This window comes from Anomaloglossus baeobatrachus (genome assembly GCF_048569485.1).
Source record: "Anomaloglossus baeobatrachus isolate aAnoBae1 chromosome 5 unlocalized genomic scaffold, aAnoBae1.hap1 SUPER_5_unloc_6, whole genome shotgun sequence".
NCBI lineage: Eukaryota > Metazoa > Chordata > Amphibia > Anura > Aromobatidae > Anomaloglossus > Anomaloglossus baeobatrachus.
This window is the reverse complement of record NW_027441810.1, coordinates 67047-88767: the sequence shown is the minus strand read 5'-3', so window position 1 is coordinate 88767 and position 21721 is coordinate 67047. Positions and strand designations below refer to the sequence as shown.

Here is a 21721-nt window from a genome sequence, read left to right as displayed (position 1 = left end):
TCTAATAACTCATGGACTGAGTAATTTTTCTGGATTGAAATGAGGTTTATTGTACTAACAGAAAATGTGCAATCCGCGTTTAAAAAAAATTTGACCGGTGCAAAAGTATGGCCACCCTTAACAATTTCTTGATTTGAACAGTCCTAACTACTTTTTACTAAAGCACTAAATTGGTTTTGTAACCTCATTGAGCTTTGAACTTCATAGGTAGGTGTATCCAATCAAGAGAAAAGGTATTTAAGGTGGCCACTTGCAAGTTGTTCTCCTATTTGAATCTCCTATGAAGACTGGCATCATGGGCTCCTCAAAACAACTCTCAAATGATCTGAAAACATAGTTGTTCAGGGGAAGGATACAAAAAGTTGTCTCAGAGATTTAAACTGTCAGTTTCCACTGTGAGGAACATAGTAAGGAAATGGAAGAACACAGGTACAGTTCTTGTTAAGCCCAGAAGTGGCAGGCCAAGAAAAATATCAGAAAGGCAGAGAAGAAGAATGGTGAGAACAGTCAAGGACAATCCACAGACCACCTCCAAAGACCTGCAGCTTCATCTTGTTGCAGATGGTGTCAATGTGCATCGGTCAACAATACAGCGCACGTTGCACAAGGAGAAGCTGCATGGGAGAGTGATGATGCGAAAGAAGCCATTTCTACAAGCACGCCACAAACAGAGTCGCCTGAGGTATGCAAAAGCACATTTGGTCAAGCCAGTTACATTTTGGAAGACGGTCCTGTGGACTGATGAAACAAAGATTGAGTTGTTTGGTCATACAAAAAGGCGTTATGCATGGAGGCAAAAAAACACGGCATTCCAAGAAAAGCACTTGCTACCCACAGTAAAATTTGGTGGAGGTTCCATCATGCTTTGGGGCTGTGTGGCCAATGCCGGCACCGGGAATCTTGTTAAAGTTGAGGGTCGCATGGATTCAACTCAGTATCAGCAGATTCTTGACAATAATGTGCAAGAATCAGTGACGAAGTTGAAGTTACGCAGGGGATGGATATTTCAGCAAGACAATGATCCAAAACACCGCTCCAAAGCTACTCAGGCATTCATGCAGAGGAACAATTACAATGTTCTGGAATGTCCATCCCAGTTCCCAGACCTGAATATCATTGAAAATCTGTGGGATGATTTGAAGCGTGCTGTCCATGCTCGGCGACCATCAAACTTAACTGAACTGAAATTGTTTTGTAAACAGGAATGGTCAAAAATACCTTCATCCAGGATCCAGGAACTCATTAAAAGCTACAGGAAACAACTAGAGGCTGTTATTTTTTCAAAAGGAGGATCTACAAAATATTAATGTCACTTTTATGTTGAGGTGCCCATACTTTTGCACTGGTCAAATTTTGTTTAAATGCGGATTGCACATTTTCTGTTAGTACAATAAACCTCATTTCAATCCAGAAATATTACTCAGTCCATCAGTTATTAGATATATGAAACTGAAATAGCTGTTGCAAAAACCCTAATTGTTATAAAGAAAAAAGGTTAACATTAATAGGGGTGCCCAAACTTTTTCATATGACTGTATATATATATATAAAAAAAAAAGCAACACACAACTCACCTTCCTGCACACGCTCCCCCGCTGCGCGCTGCTGGGTCCTCATTTCGCACGCGGCCAGAAGACGTCATTACGCCAGCGCCGCTCACTGGCGCTCCTCCGTCTCTTAGGCAACAGACCTGCGGCCTGGGAGAGGAGGAGTGTCAGAGCGAGGAGAAATGTCCCTCCGCTCCAACACAGCTTTGATCTGCCAGCGCGACTGCACCAGCACATCAAAGCGGCAGGATCAGGCGACAGCACGCGTACCATCAGAATGGGCTCTGCGTGCCCCTGGTGGCACACGTGCCATAGGTTCGCCATCACTGGTATAGGAAGTTGCCATTTGATCCAATGTTGGTGTGAAAAAGATACACTCTCTAAATTGGGTGAGGAGGGTAAAGCCTTGGGGATATTTAAGGATAAATATAAGAAATATCTCATTCCTGAACAGCCGATAATTCCAGTATTTCGTGGCTTACCTAACACATACGTGTGATTCCCCCACCATTACGCCCTATTATTGCAGGAATAGGCTCTCTGAATGAAGCCCTGAGTGGTGGCTTGATGAACACATGGGACCTTTGGTCACCAGGATTTCTGGTTATTTGAGAGACAGCACTTCAGTTCTTAATATTGTTGATAAATTTATATGGGAGAGACATTTTTCATTCTTTAGTTGTGATGTGACTTATATTCTACTAAACTCCATCATTTGGTGAAACAAGCAATCAGCTTTCATTTAGAAAAATACACTTCGTTTTTGGATGAAGGTAATGTATAATCATGGTGTTGGAATATTTATGAAGTCACAATTATTTTTCTTTGACTCTACATTTTATTTACAGTTGGAAGGAGCTCCAATGGGGTCCAGATTGTTCCCGTCTCTTGCCATTCTGTACATGGCATGGTGGGAAGAGAGATTTATATATGTCATCAACCATTCATTTTCTGGTGAAATCGTTTGGTATGGTCGCTATATGGACGACTTAAGGCCACTTTACACGCAATGACATCGCTAACGCGAAGTTGTTGGGGGTCACGGAATTTGTGATGCACATCCAGCCTCGTTAGCGACGTCGTTGCATGTGACATGTACGAGCGACCGCTAACAAGCAAAAATACCTTATCGTTGCTCGTTGACACGCTCCTCCATTCCCAAATATCGTTGCTGTTGCAGGACGCAGGTTGTTCGTCGTTCCTGCGGCAGCACACATCGCTACGTGTGACACCGCAGGAACGAGGAAACTCACCTTACCTGTGACCGCCCGCAATGAGGAAGGAAGGAGGTGGGCGGGGTCGTTCTGCCCGCTCATCTCCGCCCCTCCGCTTCTATTGGGCGGCTGCTTAGTGACGTCGCTGTGATGCCGAACAAACCGCCCCCTTAGAAAGGAGGCGGTTCGCCGGTAACAGCGACGTCGCTAGGAAGGTAAGTATGTGTGACGGGTTCGAGCAATGTTGTGCGGCTGTGCGCCACGGGCAGTGGTTTGCCCGTGACGCACAACCGATGGGGCCGGGTACGCACGCTAGCGAGATCGCAGCGTGTGAAGCGGCCTTTACTGTTTACACAACTTTGCCGCTTTTCTTAACAATAATGATTGTAATTTGGGGATCACATTTGAGGGTGCAGAGACCAAAATCCCCTTTTTGGATATAATTTTAGAAGGGGTTCCCAGTACAGGCAGAGTGTGGACATCCTTATTTAGGAAAATAGTAACAGGCAATACTCTATTGCAATCTTCCAGCTGTCATCCCGCACACACCATCAAGGCTATACCCTCCGGTGAGTTTACACACGCTCGTCACATATGTTCAGATGATTCTGCTTTTTCAGATGAAAGCGCAGTCATCAGATGCAGACTTATTGATCACGGTTATAATAAAAAACCCGAAAATCTACGTTTAGTGATTCAAGTAAAAAATCAAAAGTCTTTACTGGGTAGAGTTGGCCGTACAGATCGTACAAATGGAGATTTATTATTAACATTTAGCGCCCCATATAGCTTACAAATTAATAAAATAAAAGAATTCTCTCTAAATATCTATCTGTGGTTAGTCAGGACGAGACCCTGGGAAACATTATTCAGGGTGGGTGTAGATATGTTGTTAGGTGGGGTAGATCCTTGGGAAACATTTTATCTCCTAGTCTTTTTCAGTCCACCTCTAGTAAATCCACCCGGCTCCCCAGTAAAGGGATCATAAATGCGCTGGTTCCGGTGTAATGTGTGCAAATATGCGATGAACCGCAAGATGGATTTCTCATCATTTCAAGGTGTGATTTATGATATAAAGGATTTCATAAACTGTGACTCACATCACGTTATTTACTCCATTGAATGCACCATCTGCCAGAAAAGATATATTGGTTGTACTATTGGAAAAACTAAAAAGCGAATAGCGGAACATAAAGCCAATATAAATAATAGGAACAGTTGGTATTCGTGTGCGGGTGACACTTTGTGACTGCACACAATGCAGACCGGGCAGGTATAGAAGAAGTCTCTAATCCGGCTACAGGTGGGAGATGGCAGAAGCTTCATTATGGAGGGAGGCTTTCTGGATTCTCACATTAGATACCAGAGGACCAAGGGGACTGAACCTGAAACCTGGGTTTACAATAAAGTATAAGAAACAATTCTATATAATGTTTGTGCAATGATCAGCTCTGCTTTATGTATATAATGTTAACTGAACCGTTTATGTTTTATTTCATACTATATAATTAGCTTCCAGCACACCTGGTTTGGTTAACCCTACGTAGTTTGGAATGTGTACAATTGGTTAATTCATCCTATGCAATGATTGGGCTGTGGTTTTTTTTTTACACTTAATATATTTGTATATAAATGAGTCCTTCCATTTTCTGTTTGTGCTATGAGTAAGGTCACATCTTGCCCGAAACATGTCGGCTTTAAAATGGATCCTGCTAAAATTTTAATCCCTGGAATAAACTTTTGGTTTTATTGCAGCACAGATTGTGCTGGAAATTGCCTTTCTACTCTGCATTATAGGGATTACTACTATGACACCATATAGATTAGGGATCTCTCCATGTTCTTTGGTGCAATGTTTGGTTAGATCTTCGTCTATGGACTCTTTACATTAGTACCGTATTTTTCGGACTATAAGACACATCGGACCATAAGATGCACCCTGGTTTTAGAGAAGGAAAATAGGAAAATAAAATTTTAAGCAAAAAATGTGGTCATGACACATTGTTATGGGGCGAGGATCTGTTGCTGACACTATTATGGGGGTAATGTCCCCAAATTCTCTACTAAGATACCCCATCCTGGTAATGATCCTCCTGCCTTGTGTACATATTTATGTCCCTCATCCTGGTATAGCCCCATCTTGCTATATACTGCCATCTTGGTATGTGATCCCATCCTGCTATATACACCATCATCCTGCTCATATACCCACATCATCCTGCTTATATACCCCCATCATCCTGCTCATATACCCCCATCATCCTGCTATATGCCATCATCCTGTTCATATACCCCCATCATCCTGCTATATGCCATCATCCTGTTCATATACCCCCATCATCCTGCTATATGCCATCATCCTGTTCATATACCCCCATCATCCTGCTATATGCCATCATCCTGTTCATATACCCCCATCATCCTGCTATATGCCATCATCCTGCTCATATACCCCCATCCTGCGGCACACACAAAAAATAAATAAACGTTTACACTCACCTTTCCTCGTTCCACGCAGCGTTGCTCCTCCTCCTGTCTGTGCCGGCAGTGCTGTGTTGAACCGGTCACGTTCCCTGCAGCACTGCGATGTCCACCAGTCTGCCGGCGCGGCTGTGAAGACACACGTGCGCACAGCGATGACGTCATCGCTGTGAGCCCCGCTAGTCTCCAGTCCACACAGCACGGCCGTCAGACTGGAGGACATCGCTGTGCTGCAGGGGAACGGTGAGTACATTGATTCACTGCACCCCGCGCTGATGATGATGCGCGGGGAGCAGTGAATACAGCCGAGCATGATCACTCCAGGCTGTAGCTGCCAGGGGTGATCACGGCCGGCTGTTAATTATGCGCGCGTCCCCGCCCATCATCCCGCCCACCTATCAGCCCTGGCTTCAGCGCTGAGAGATGGGCGGGAGGATGGGCGTGCATATGTAATGAGCGGGCCCATGTGGTCACGGCAGGCGCTGCTGCTGCCTGCTCGTGCCCTCGATGACCTGCTCCACCACAGCACCCTCATTCCCCTCAGCCATGCCCTACATTCAGACCATTAGACGCACCCCCCACTTACCCCCAACATTTGGGGGGAAAAAAGGGCGTCTTATGGTCCGAAAAATACAGTATATTGTATGCTCCTCTCTATTCCTCCTGCATACTTTATACAAACTCTAATACTTAGTGGATAGTTATACACATAAAAGTATCCATAACTTTAGTATTACTGCTGTATATATTCCACTCTGCTTCTACCTTTCCTTCATTTATTCTGGGTGTATATATGTGCGTATTATGATGGATCTATATAGCTTTGTCCCATGGTAGACATTATTACTCTGATGTTTGCCTGTCCCCTTCTCTTCTTCATACAGACCTTGTCTTACACGCTGACCTTTGTATGTTATATGTGTATTCCATATATTTATACCTCCTGAGATATTTCTTCTGCCTCCTTTTCCTTTGGAGACTTGAATCTGTAACGGTCGTTACAAAAGTGTAAAGAAAAAAATCATTGTATGATAGAAAATATGTGTAATTGTGATCTAAAATGAAACCCTGATCTTATACACAGGCTGCGGATCTTATACACAGGCTGCGGAGTATAAATACTTTTTTGGAGTAAAGTTATTACGATTGTAAAATCCTAATCAGCAGGTTTGGTCAGAGACACCAAGGTTTTATATAGGGGAATATAGAGGAACTGACACTGGACACACATGGGAAAACTGCGGAAGGACGATTATTGTTTCTTACACATAAATTGATAACATTTAGATGGATTCCGACAAAACGTGATTAACAAAGTCATTACTACAGGACGGTATGAGAAGGGCATTTATTCTAAAAGAAACGCAGGAGCCAAAAATGAGAGAATCTGGGCCCCGGGGCTGGAGACTTCGGGCTTCCAGCGTGTCAGTACAAGAAGAGGTCTTTGTCCCTGTGTTACGGGGGGACCGGCAGATTAGGACCAGGGGTATACATCCCAATCGCCAGTCGGGGCCCACCGTGCTCCAGATGGTAATGGAGCTGCTGGCACCCTGTGGGTTAGGCGGAGACTATAGAGCTGGATGGCTCTGAGATAACTCAAGGAACCGGTCACGTGTGTAGGGACACGTCAGACCGGACGACAACCCAGTTAGCGTTTCGGTGGAGTGGACGCTACTCCGACCACGTGTGTAACAACACGTCAGGCCGGATGGTAACCAGTTAGCGTTGACCGAGAAAACCACTGCGACAGTGCCCTGTCGGCCACGTGTAGATAATGATGAAGATAACCGGTCTGTGAGCGCTAATGATGGATCTGAATCTATAGATTCTTTTAAATGTAAGGCTTTATTGTTAAAATAAAGCTCTTGTTATCACTTCACATATAGATTCAGATCCATCATTAGCGCTCACAGACCGGTTATCTTCATCATTATCTACATTGTCCACTCCCGTAAGGGAACCCGGCAAAGAGCTGCTGTGGATTACAGAATCTATCAGTTCACCCTGATTAACTCAGCGGGAGGACGTAGAGCCGATTTGAAGCTCCAGGATCAAAGGAGTCGGTGAACCAGGAGCCATCAGCGGTAAACCCTCCAGCTCCATCCGGCCAAAGGATCGGATAGCACCAGCTAACACAGCCCCTCATCCTTAGAGGAATTACACACTCATCACCGAGGTTGTGCGAGGGCGCACAACAAAACCAGGTGAGCAGCCTTCAATTATTTACTTAAAACAAAATAATCTCGGGTGCTCCTCATATTGCGCTATTTTATATTGACTGTCGGCCACGTGTGTAAGACACGTCAGGCCGAGCGGTCCTCCGATTAGCGTTTCTGGCCACCACTCGACTGGCCACGTGTGTAAAGGACACGTCAGACCAGGTAGTCACACCAGTAGCATTTGACTGGGAAGCCGAGGAGGATAATAGGGTTCACACACCCAATCCAGGAACACCCTGTTAACTTCACAGGGGTTCTGTGGCGTGCGCTGTCCGTGCGTGTAGAGGGCACAACCGGACAGGTGGCGCAGCAGGTACACTGTCCGTGTGAGTAGAGGCACTCTCGGACAGGTGACGCAACAGGTATTCTGTCCGTGTGCGTAGGAGGCACAACTGAACAGGTGATGCAGCAGCAGCAGCCCAGTTAACGCCACTGGACTGTTCTAGCACAACAGGAACGGTAGCAAGGAAGCACGGCGCCTGACCCTCATGTGCTGAGCCACGAATCTTGGCGTGACAGGCACCGTTCGCCTAGCCCTACCTACCGCTTCCAACAAGGCTTATGCCACCAAGAACTCTAAATGAAGACTGCGCACCTCCATGTTGTCTCCAGCCACTTTTATAACCTGGGTCCGCCCCAAACCCAGGGTGGAACCACCAAAGTCCAATAGCAGAGTGCCATGTCATCAGTGACGTCACATGCGACCTATCACCGCCACGTCATTGATGACCTCATGGCAGCCACGCCCCAAACACTTCACCAGTCATCGTCTGACGACCAATGGTGAGGTGCCAGATCATAGGGGCGGGCCTCTGCAAGCCAGTCCGGAGTTGCCACGTCATCGGAACACCTGACACTCTCTGCCCTATCAGGGCCTGCCACCTCACGGACATGCTCAGTGAGGTCCTTACCGGACCTAGCCTCTGATGCACTAAGTGCCTGAGCATCCTCAGTAGCCTGAGCAACAGGCTCAGAAAGCAGACTATCAGTTTGAGCATGCTCAGTAGGCACATTCCAGAACTTAGACACAGCACGAAGTCCAAGTACCTGTGCAAAGAGGCTGTTAGGGTTAATTGTGGGAGCATGCTCAGTAGCCTGAACTGAGGACTTAGTCTCAGACATAACACAATCAGGCTGAGCATGCTCACTAGGCAAAACACCGGGCTTAGACTCTGGCTGGGGTAAATCGGCGCACGCATGCGCACTAGCCGCCTCTCCACACTTAGACGTGGTGGAAGGAGCAGCCAACTGGACGACCCGAGGCACAGCCAAGAACGGCAGCCGGCGCCTGGGCGCAGCAGGAACTGCAGCAGGCTGCTTGCGGCTATGGCAGCGCCGGTTCGTAACACCCTGGAGCTTCTCTACTCGGTATAACGAGACTCACTGATCTTATTCATATAAAAAGCTTCTGAGGAAAATAGAAACTGCCGAAATATGAGGAGCTTGTCTGATCTATAAGTCACTGTATAAAGAGCTATGGAGACAGCACTATTCTTCTGTATAACATATGTGATGTTGCTGTAGACCTAATATTTCTGTACATGGCGTCTCTGTATAGATAATCACTGATTATTTTGTCAAACTCGATCACATCAGATGTTCCCACAAAGAAGGAATGGATCGTAGATGGAAAAAGTAATTTGTAATATGAACATGTTTATTATTGTAGTATAGAGAAGTTACAGACATTGCTCACACATGGAGATTGTGCGCTGAAAGTAAGGGGTCGAGCGCGATGTCGAGCGCGATGTCGAGCGCGATAGTACCCGCCCCCGTCGCATATGCAATATCTTGTGATTTCTGCCATAGCGAACATTATCGCTACGGCTGCTTCACACGCACATACCTTGTCAGCGACGTCGCGATGACTGCCGAACAATCCCTCCTTCAAGTGGGAGGTGCGTTCGGCGTCACCGCGACGTCACGAAGCGGCCGGCCAATAGAAGCGGAGGGGCGGAGATGAGCGGGACACAACATCCCGCCCACCTCCTTCCTTCCGCATTGGCGGCGGGACGCAGGTAAGGAGAGGTTTGTCGGTCCTGCGGCTTCACGCACAGCGATGTGTGGTGCTGCAGGAACGACAAACAACATTGTATCAGCAGCAGGGGCGACATTATGGAAATGAACGACGTGACACAGATCAGCGATTTTTGACTTTTACGCTCGTTCATCGTTGCTCCTAGGATTTACACATTGCGATGTCGCTACCGACGCCGGATGTGCGTCACTAACGACGTGACCCCGACGATATATCAGTAGCGATGTGGCAACGTGTAAAGTACCCTTAACTGTAATGAATGGCAAATCGCTGAGATTGGGAGTTAGGAAGAAGAGGGAGGAGGAATGTTGGGTATTTTTGGGGGAGGGTTGCAATACTCTTGTCCATATAGTGAATATAGACTAAATTAATTACCGGTAATGGGATTTTCTGGAGTCCATGACAGCAGCCACTTGCGAGAGGGATCATCCCCTTCAGAACAGGAAACCTACAGATAAAAAAGGGCGGTCCCTCTCCCTCATCAGTTGGTTTTCAGAGCATGTGAGAGGAACCACAGTGGATTTGTATGACACAAAAATAAAAGAACCAAGAAGGACCACATCCACCAAGGGGGTGAGTAAATTTATAAGGGTGAGGTGTGCGGGTGCTGTCGTGGCCTCCGAAAAATCTCAATTACCAGTAAGTAATTCAGTCTTTTCCTATCACCACGACAGCACCCACTTGAGAGACTTTCAGAGATACCAGGAGAGACCACCGCTTGTAGAACTGATCTTCCGAAAGTAAGGTCTGAAGCAGAGGGTAGGTCCAATTTATAGTGATTATAGAATGTGGAAGGCGAGGACCAAGTAGCAGCCTTACATATGTGAGTGATAGAGACATCTGCTTTCTCAGCCCTGGAAGATGCCAGTGCTCGAGTAGAATGAGCTCGCACACTATGTGGCAATGGTTCTTCTTTAGCTGTATATGCCAGAGATATTGCATCCCTCATCCATCTTGCTAATGTGCTTTTTGTCACATGACACCCTTTCCTATGGCCTTGAAAGGATATGAACAAAGACCTAAGGTGTCTACAGGAGGCTGTTCTAGCAATGTACTCAAGTAAGACGTTACGGACATCCAAGGTATGGTACATATATTCCTCAGGTTTGACCGGATTAGGAAAAAATTAAGGCAAACTAATCTCCTGACTTCTGTGAAAATGGGAAGCTACCTTAGGCAAGTAAGTAGGGTCTGTTTTAAGAATAATTTTGTCAGGAAAGACCTGCAGATACGGAGGATCAATGGATAGAGCCTGGATATTGCTAATGCGGCGAGCAGAGGTTAAGGCGACCAGCAGACAGGTTTTTAAGGAAATTAGTTTATCCGAAGCTGACTGCAGGGGCTCAAAGGGGGGCCCTGTCAGGGCGTCTAACACCAGATTGAGGTCCCAAGGGGGAGGATTGGGAATATGAACCAGCTGTCTGCGTTCACATGACTTAACAAAATGCATGACCCATCGATTACCAGCTATGTTAGAATTGTAGAGGGCCCCTAGAGCTTTGAGTGTATTCAGGGAAAGACCCATGTCTCGACCAGATTGGAGAAACTTCAATATAGATGAGATAAGAACTACCTCTGGAGAGTAGTTAGGAGAAAATTCAAGAAATTTTCTCCAGACTCGACTATATTGTCTGGTCGTCACCGGTTTCGTAGTGTGAAGAAGGGTATTAATCAGTTATTGGGAAAAACCATGTGCGGCTAACAACTCCCTTTCAAAGTTCATGCCGTCAAGTTCAAGCCCTTGACGTGGGGATGATGGATAGGCCCTTGGGATAGTAGATTCGGTCTGGATGGGAGAACCCAGGGGTCTGTAACCGACATGCTCGTGAGAAGGGAGAACCAAGAACGCCTGGGCCAAAAGGGCGCTATCATAATGACCCTTGCCTGTTCTGCTCTGATTTTCCTGAGAACTACCGGAAGCAGAATCATCGGGGGAAAGGCATATGCTAGGCTGAAAGTCCAGGGTATCTGCAGGGCATCTTCAACAGTCGGATTGTCTGTTTTGTTTAGAGAACAGAATTGCTCCATTTGTTTGTTTCTCTTGGTGGCAAACAAATCTATCACTGGACGGCCCCACCAGTGAACAATCTGAAGAAACACTTCTCAGTTCAATTTCCATTCCCCGTGATGGAGAGTGTGGCAGCTCAGAAAATCTGCTCTGTCGTTGTCCGGCGAGAGTCAAAATCCTGGCAGCCGTTGTCACGAGAGAACCAGACCGTGTACCTTCCTGGTGGTTGATATAGGAAACTACTGTCTGGTTGTCGGAGAGGATTCGACATGGGTCTGTTGTAGGAGAGGAAGGAACTGCACCAGCGCCTGTTCGACCGCCAGTAGTTCCTTGAAGTTGGAGGAAGTGTGCCTTTCATGGTGAGACCAGAGACCTTGTGCTATAGTGTCCCCCAAGTGAGCCCCCCACCCCCAAGGGCTGGCGTCTGTCGTCACTATATTGGTGAGATGAATGTGCCGTAGTTTTCCGGTGGTCAGGTTGGACTCTGTCATCCACCAAACAAGGGAATCCTGTGCTGCTCTGGTCAGAGTCAGACTGGACTTGAGAGCGCCACGTAGAGTTTTTCCGGCCGACAAGACCTCCCATTGTAGAGTCCTGGTATGGAGTAGTGCCCAGGGAACTGCAGGGATACAGGACGTCACGGAGCCTAATAAGGACATGCCGTCCCTTAGGGATATGTACGGATAGACCTGTATGTGTAGAATTTTTCTCTGGATTTTTTCGTCTGGTAGAGAACAACGTTGTTGACGAGAGTGCAGTAACATGCCTAGAAAAGACTGAAAGGTGGTCGGGGTTAGCTTGGATTTTTTTAGATTCAGAATCCATCCAAGTCGTTGAAGGGTAAACATAGTGTGATTGAGGCAAGTTGTACATTCATCCGCCGTTTTACCCACTATCAGGAGATCATCTAAATAAGGTATTATCAAGGTCTGACGTTCCCTTAAATGTGCTGTGACTTCTGCCATAATCTTTGTGAAAATTCGAGGAGCCAGTGAAACTCTGAAGGGCATTGCTACAAATTGAAAATGTCTTATTGATTTATTTATCAAGACAGCTACCCTTAAATATTGTTGATGATGTTGGTGGACAGGAATGTGATAAAAGATGCGTACTAAGTCTAAGGCTATGTGCGCACGTTGCGTAAATACATGCAGTTACGCTGCGCTTTGTAGCGTAGCGTAACTGCATGCGTCCTGCGTCCCTTGCACAGTCTATGGAGATTGTGCAGGGGCCGTGCGCACGTGGCGTTTTAGAGCGCAGCGCTTCGGCTACTGCCGAAGCGCTGCGTTCTAAGAAGTGACATGTCACTTCTTCCGTGCGCTTTGCCGGCAGCTCCTGCTCTGTCTATGGCAGGAGCTGCAGGCAGAGCGCATGGAATCGGCTTTTTTTTTTTTTCACTACGGACATTTCTGCAGCGATTTAAAGTGCACATGAGCTCTTCAGATCGCTGCAGAAATTTCTGCAGTGACTGTACGCAACGTGCGCACATAGCCTAAGACTGCCATGTAACAATTGGGGAAAAGGAGTTTCGTGACTGACTGGATTGATTCCATCTTAAATGGTCGATATTTTAAGGAGAGGATCAGTTTTTTCAGATTGATTATTGTTCTATAAGAGCCATCTGGCTTTGTAACCAGAAAAAGACTAGAGTAGAAACCTTGGCCCCGTTGATGGGCACGGACCTCAACTAGGACCCGTTTTGTAAAGAGAGTGAGGACTCCAGTCACTAAAGCAGAATGTTGTTCTGACGTTTTCCTAGTAGGGGTTAAAACAAAGGATTGCGGAGGTATGGAAGTAAATTCTAAATGAAGACCTTCAAAGATGACATTGATGATGAAGGAGCTACATATAATGGTCTTCCAGATGGTACTGTAGAAGCGGAGTCTACCTCCCACAGGGAGGTCAATGTTACTGTTTATGTTGTTTTCCCCTGAATGATGCGCCACCAAACAGGTAACCCTTGGAACCTGACGTGCGAGGATCATATTTTTCCCGGCGCTCTGACCTGATGGGCTGTAATTGACACTTTTTGTAGGATTTCCTACAGGTAGGGAAGTATGTGTTAGGGAATGCCTTCTTATTATCCCCAGCTTTAGTGAGAATGTCGTCTAACTCAGGCCCAAAAAGAAACTCACCCTGACAAGGCAGTGTGCACAATTTTGTCTTTGAAGACGTGTCCCCCTTCCATGATTTTAACCACAGTGCGGGTCGAGCAGCATTAGAAGATCCCGCAGATCGGGCCGCCAAACGTACGGAATCAGCAGAGGCGTCAGCAAGGTAGGCCGCTGCGTCCTTCAGGAGTGGGATGGACAAGCGTAACTTTTCTCTAGAAGAACCAGATTTAATTTGCTTTTCTAACTGGTATACCCATATTGACAGTGACCTAGCCGTGCAAGTTGCAGAAATGGCAGGCTTTAGTGCTGCGGCCGAGGCTTCCCGGGTTCTTTTCAGGTAAGTATCAGATTTCCTGTCAAGGGCATCCTTCAGGAAACCCATATCTTTAAATGGAAGTGCTGAATCTTAAGCTGGGTTCACACTAAACGACAGCGACAACGACGTCGCTGTTACGTCACCATTTTCTGTGACGTAGCAGCGACCTTATAAGTCGCTGTTATGATCGCTGCTTAGCTGTCAAACACAGCAGCCGAAGCAGCGATCATAACGACACGCGTCGCTGTGCTGCAACATGTGCAGAGAGCAGGGAGCCGCGCACACTGAGCGCTGGCTCCCTGCTCTCCTAGCTACAGTACACATCGGGTTAATTACACGATGTGTACTGCAGCTACATGTGCAGAGAGCAGGAGCCGGCACTGGCAGCGTGAGAGCGGCGGAGGCTGGTAACGAAGGTAAATATCAGGTAACCACCTTGGTTACCCGATGTTTACCTTGGTTACAGCTTACCGCAGCTGCCAGATGCCGGCTCCTGCTCCCTGCTCGCTTCATTTCGTCGCTCTCTCGGTGTCACACACAGCGATCTGTGCGTCACAGCGGGAGAGCGACGACCAAAAAATGAAGCTGGACATTCAGCAACGAGCGGCGACCTCACAGCAGGGGCCAGCTCGTTGCTGGATGTCACACACAGCGACAGCGACGGGACGTCGCTGCAACGTCACAGAAAATGGTGACGTAGCAGCGACGCCGTTGTCGTTGTGTGACACCACCTTTAGAAGATTTTGCAACTGCCACATCCACTTTAGGCACTTTACACCATTGAGAGAGGTCAGCATCATCATCATCAAAGGGATATCGTGTTTTAGAAGAGGATGGAAGAAAGCCCCTATTATCCTGCTTCTGCCACTCCTTCCTGATTAGGGCTTTAATCGTATCGTTCACTGGGAAAGATTTACATTTCTATTGGGATAATCCTGCGAAATTAGTATCCTCAGTGGACTTAGTAGGTTTGGTATCCTGAATCCCCATGGTGGAGCGAACAGCCCTGACAAGGCCATCCATCCACTCCAGAGGAAAGCACGATTTCCCTGCTTCATCTGAGAAGGAAGAACTATCAGAGTAAGAAACGTTCGACTTGGTTTCCGAACTAAGGGCTGAGGATGAATCAGGGCGAGTAATTTATTTCCTATGTTTTTTTGATCCCTTTAACGATTTTAAAGATGACTGAACTTTGGTGCGGATAAGTTCCCTAAGATCTGCTGCTGGGGATAGGATGTAGGGGCTTCTTCCCATACAGTCTGCTTGATACAGGGCTCACAAAGTCTTTTTTTATAAGAACTGGGTAATTTTCAGGCACACAAGGGCCATTCTTTATTTTTCTGCTCGGCGGAACACTTCCTATGTACCTAAACACAGTTATAGACAAGAAGGGGGACATTAGCTATTGGAGTACTTTCACGAAGATCACTCACCCATAGCAAGAAAGACGGATACCGGAGCTAGAGACAGAGACGAGGTGATTGTCTGGCCGATTCTAGAGGGTTGAGAACCGAGATTTTCATGATCCTCTTTCCTCTTGCGACCTGTAGTAATCCCTCTGGAGTGACTATCTGCACTGCTGCTTTTTCGCTTGGATGGAGCTTGGGATGGTTCCCGAGTAGTATCCCGGGATGGGGGTGATTGCGGGCTGTCCATAGCTGGTGAGGGTCGGAGCAAGCACCACTCTGTCAGGTTTCAACTTCATTTTTAAGATGGAGGACCCCACAGCCCCCTCCAGCGTCTCTTCCTCCGGATCAGATACCCCGGAAGTGCTCACAAGCACTTCCAAGTTACAGCTGCGGTGACCAACCAGCGTGCAGGCGCGCAGCCAGGCACATCCGGGTCACCCTCCCCGCGCGTGCACGGCCGTGCGCAACCTGGAAGTGTCAGTACAGACACACGTGCGACGCAGTAGGGAGAGCACCTTGCCCGACCACGCTATCTCAGGAAGTCACCGGGTAGCCATGAGGGAAGCAGCACTTACCCTCCCGCAGACGTGGTTCCCCTGGCGGCCTCACCCGGACCAGAGACAACCAACGCAGGAACACTAGGACGGCGAAGTCCACCACGGGAGCTCCACCGACCATGCCTTCAGACCCAGAGCTCCGCCATTCCCGCAGACACCGCACGGACACTACTGGAGCCCAGGTACCTATAGGTTCCGATCCATCAGAACAGGAAACCAACTGATGAGGGAGAGGGACCGCCCTTTTTTATCTGTAGGTTTCCCGTCCTGAAGGGGCGGACCCCTCTCTCAAGTGGGTGCTGTCGTGGCGATAGGAAAATAAAAATATAACAATGTGAAATGTTCGATGCACATGGAATATTGCTTTATTTGATTTTTAGAAAACAGACGTCTATTAGTAACTGCATGTATAATTCTAATGTAACTTCTAACGTGCTTTCCGTTCGTTTACTTTTACTGTCACGTTTGTGTTTTCTTGTTCAATTTGTCAAATTTATATTTTCTCCACATGTGAATTTTTTTTCCAATATATATTTTATTTCAATTTTTCACAAAACAATCGATACATATCACAATCGAAGTAACACTACGATAATATTAACAACCACCACAAAGCAAAATAAGGAAAAAAAAAAAGAAAAAAAAGATGAAAAAAAAGAAAGGGGGAAGGGGAAGACACCAATTCAGTCTATTTTATAGGTAGGAGTCAATAATACAAATACATCAAAATCCCGTGGGACAAATAGTATGTAATGAAAATTCTCCAATTTTTCGGAATTCGTTTTCTTCTCTCTACATTATAGCAAAGTGTAAACTCATAATGAAAATGAGGATTCATTTTCCTGACAAGCTCCTCAACCGAGGGAACTGAAGGGAGTTTCCACTTTATAGCCTGACATCGTCTGGCCAAGGTAAGTATATCAGCAATAACAGTTTTCACATTTTAGGGGAAGTTATCAAGTCCTACATTCAGAATTGCCAGTGGATCATCCATAATTACACGAACACCAGTTACAGATGAAATTAGAACAAACACCTGCTCCCAAAATACCATAACTTTAGGACAGGACCACCATACATGCCCCAGCGTGCCTTTCTGAAGACAGGCTGTCCAACAGAATGGGGAGTAATCAGGGATCATCAGAGCCATTTTGCCTGAAAACAGATACCACCTTGTATGAATTTATATAATTTGTTCTAGGTGATTTATACAAGCGGAGGTCCTATAAGTCTATTCCGAGGCGCCCACCATTGTTGAGGGAAGAATGTTTTCAGCTCTTGCTCCCATTTTATCACGTATGACAACTTCAGATCTTCCAATGGGGAGCTTAAAAAACTATATAACATTGAGACCCCTTTAATATTATATTCCTCTTTTGAAAAAGTCTATGTAGATCGAGAGGAGGTGAATTGTACCCAATATCAGGTCCTGTACTAAGATGTCTCACTTGGAGGTATTGATAAATACAGCTTCAATGTAATCAAAATTTCTCAACCATCTCCGAAAAGGACGTTAACTGAGACTCTCTATAAATAGTTGCAAATTTAGAAATGCCGCTCTCTTCCCAATTAGCAAGGCTTAAATAAGGGATACGGGTTTCTAAGAATGTAATAGAAATATCCAATAAAAAAAAAAAAGAGTGATTCCCTTCACCCCACCTTTTCCACCAATACCAAGGAGAGGAGATAGTGGGGAAGTCAAAAATTGCATTAGATGTTTAATTACCTCTACTTCAAAAGGCTTCAAGTAACCAATGTGAATTGTTCTTAGAGGTCAACAAATTATAATTTTCAAGTAAAACAGTTCTGACCTTCTAGGTATGATAATGACTTCTACACTTTTAAGATTTGTGATGTTTAAAAATAATCCATTTGTGTGCAAAATATTTCCCTCATTCTACCCATGTCAAGGGTTTCTCCCCTGTGTGAATTCTTTTGTGTCTTGCAAGACTTGATGTTTGTGTAAAACTTCTCCCACACTCTGAACATGAAAAAGGCTTCTCCCCTGTGTGAGTTCTCTGATGTCTAACAAAAGCTGATTGATCTGCAAAACATTTCCCACATTCTGAACATGAAAAAGGCTTCTCCCCTGTGTGAGTTCTCTGATGTTTAACAAGACCTGATTGATTTGCAAAACATTTCCCACATTCTGAACATGAAAAAGGCTTCTCCCCTTTGTGAATTGTCTGGTGTGTAAGAAGATTTGATTTTAGGTTAAAATATCTCCCACATTCTGAACATGAAAAAAGCTTCTCCCCTGTGTGAGTTCTCTGATGTCTAACAAGACCTGATTGATTTGCAAAACATTTCCTACATTCTGAACATGAAAAAGGCTTCTCCCCTGTGTGAGTTTTCTGATGTCTAACAAGATCTGATTGATATGCAAAATATTTCCCACATTCTGAACATGGAAAAGGCTTCTCCCCTGTGTGAATTGTCTGGTGTGTAAGAAGTTTTGATTTTAGGTTAAAATATCTCCCACATTCTGAACATGAAAAAGGCTTCTCCCCTGTGTGAATTCTTTGGTGACTTGCAAGGCTTGATGTTTGGGTAAAACATCTCCCACATTCTGAACATGAAAAAGGCTTTTCCCCTGTGTGAGTTCTCTGATGTTTAACAAAACATGATTGATCTGCAAAACATTTCCTGCATTCTGAACATGAAAAAGGCTTCTCCCCTGTGTGAGTTCTCTGATGTGTAACAAGAGTTGTTTTATGTGTAAAACATTTCCCACATTCTGAACATAAATATGGTTTCTCCCCTGTGTGAGTTCTCTTATGTGTAACAAAATGTGATTTATACGCAAAACATTTCCCACATTCTAAACATGCAAATGGCTTTTCCCCTGTGTGAGTTATCTGGTAACTAACAGATTCTGAAGAAATTCTTTTCTCCTCTGTGTCATTTTTGTTATTAATTTTTTGATATTCTGAAGTTGAAAATGGCTTATTTGCTGTAAGAGCACTTTGATTTTTAATGCTGCTTTTGTGACATTTATATTTCTTAATAGTCTGTGATGAATCAGAAGGTAGGACTTGTTTAATAAAATCAGATAATAAATCTTTGCTGTAAAGGGAAGATGATATATCTGGAATAGAGTCATTCACTTCAGTTATATCTTGTATGATATCAAGGTCATCTGATTTAAAAATTGAAGATGTCAGTTGTGCCTCTAATCTCCTGGTACAGTCATCTGTCAAGAATAAAAGTTATCTTCAATAATACATACAAATTTAAAGATATATTTCATAAAATAGGTTGTAACGCTGTTACCAGCGTCCCCGCACTGTCCTGCACCTTTTCCCGGGGTAGGTCTCCTAGGACTGCGCTTAGCTCACGCTCATAAATTCTTAAAGGGCCAGCGTGCACCTAACCCGGAAGTTCCTCCCAACCTATGGTTAAGAGGTAATAGGTATTTAAGGCATCCTCCCCCTATGGGACGTGCTTGGGCAATGTGGTCTATCCTTAGAGATGCGTTGATAGTTGTCAGTTACCGTGCTGCTTGCTGAGTCGTCTGCTGTGTGTGTTAACACGTGTTTGTTTCCTAGCATCCACTCTAGATGCTGCATCTATCTATACCAGCTGTGTCTGCCATACCTCCTGCATCTATCTATACCAGCTCTGCCTACTATATCTGCTGCACCTGCTTACACCAGCCATCCCGTCTGCACCCGACCACATCTGTGACTGTCAGTATCCAATCGTAGAACCCTGCGGTCAGCCAACACAGTACAAAGACTCTTTGGCATAGCATCTGGTGGCTACCTCTCAGCACAGGCCTATTCTCACCATTAGAGGCTGAACATGTGAACTTATAATGAACATGGTAAATAAAAAACAATCGTGTAATTGCACTTTTTTTTGCAATTTCACTGCACTTGGAATTTTTTCCCCATTTTTTAGTACACTATCTGATAAAATGAATAGTGTAGTTCAAAAGTACAACTCATCAGGCAAAAAAAAAAATCCCTGATATGTCTATGTTGACGGAAAAATAAAAAAAGCTATGCTTCTTGGAAGTTAAAGGGTGAAAAACTAAAATTCCCCAGGGGTGAAGGTGTTAAATTTTAGAAAACCTGTGTGTGGGCTGCCCGGTCTCTATGTACCCACTGTGGGGTAATTCTAACCCCCCTCATATGTTACAGTTACCCTGTGCCCAACTTTGGATATAAACGCCCCTATCAGCACATTCATCAGAAGGGAGAGAAGGAAGATCTATCAATAAGAGGCCGAGATTCTAGGAAGATGGAGTCATTGCTCTCAGTGGAGAAACAATAGGAATCTTGTAGTTATGATACTTATTAATGGAGAACAAAAATAAAATAAATGATGTTACAAAGCAAGCTTTCCAGACTACTGAGGTCTCTTCATCAACTACAAGATTATTATTTTGTTTCTCCCACTGAGAACAATCAATCTTTATTCACCTGGTGAACACGGCACCAAACTAAGAATCTAGGAGGTCACCAGCATCATTACCCTCCGCTTTCTCTTAGGGGTCCATCATACAGATTAGATTCTTCTTCCCATGATTTTCTAAGTTGTCTGCACTTTCTACGGACGCTGTCATTTGGCTTTACAGATTAGAGATCTGGGCAGCTAAGGGTCAATGTCTTCTAATTTCAGGTGATAGGATGGATCCTACCTGTAAGATCTGGCCGATACAGATCTCACTACAACAGAAGAACGTCCAATGCCCAAAATAATGGGGACAGTTTTGGGTGGAGGAGCATGTGGTGGTCTAGCAGCAGAATGGTGGCCATTTGATATGGCCAGACTACAACCCTGATAAAGCAGCCACAGCCGGTGACGGAGAAGAATGTGTGACTTCTCTGCATTTAGTGGTCACAACTCACCTGGGCGGTTATTTGTAGGAATCTCCTCTTTACTCCGCTCATCACCCCTCACATATGTCTCTGTAGTATTAATATGGGGCAGATCTTCACCCTGAAACAAATATTGTAAAAGTCAAAGACAGAGAAGTCACATCTATGATCAGCTCTAATCCTGCCATCTCCACCGCTCTCATTACACAAGTATAACACATATAATACTGGAGGGTAAAACAAGACTGAGCACAAGACCTTCACAGGCGTCTACACATCATAGGGAGATTTCATGGAACCTTCTCTCCATCTACCTGATGATCCTGAGGAACATCGGGGTCTTCTTGTTTACAGTCCTGTGGGAGAAGAGGACGGGGACATCTCTCTGGTGTTGTCCTCTTACTGGATAGAACTGGAGGAGACACATACAGGGACTGAATTCATTCCTTACATACAGATAATTATAGGCCGTGTGTATTTAGTCCTGTCTATTACCTGGTGATGTGAGGGGCTGGGGAACCTCCATCATGACGTCCTTGTACAGATCCTTGTGTCCTTCTAAATACTCCCACTCCTCCATGGAGAAATAGACGGTGACGTCCTGACATCTTATAGGAACCTGACACATACAATGATAGCGTCACCCCCGATCCCTTCATAGCGTTACTGTATAATGTCCCAGCATTCCCAGCAGTGTCACCTCTCCAGTCAGCAGCTCAATCATCTTGTAGGTGAGTTCTAGGATCTTCTGGTCATTGATGTCCTCATGTATCGGGGGGTGAGGTGGAGGCCCCGTGATTGGGCTCAGGGGTCTTCCCCATCCCTCAGACACAGGGGCCTGACAGCGCTCACTGGAGGTCTTCTTCACTACTGTGTAATCCTGGTTATGGAGAGACACAGTAATAAATCTCACTCCAGACATTTCCAGAGTCCTCACCTCTCCAGTTCTGTCCATCTGTTATTCCCATAGATAAGAATGATGTAATGTGACG

General features: G+C 45.4%; 1 protein-coding gene across 1 annotated transcript in view; it reads right to left on the bottom strand.

The window, feature by feature from the left end:
• The window catches only part of LOC142259303 (uncharacterized), a 100755-nt gene extending 79446 nt beyond the window's left edge, over positions 1–21309 (bottom strand). Inside the window, 5 exon segments of the mRNA XM_075331774.1 lie at positions 13761–14005; positions 17798–19096; positions 20760–20850; positions 21044–21141; positions 21225–21309. Coding sequence (XP_075187889.1) covers positions 13761–14005; positions 17798–19096; positions 20760–20850; positions 21044–21141; positions 21225–21309 — 1818 coding nt within the window.
• Between the last annotated feature and the right edge of the window lie 412 nt (positions 21310–21721).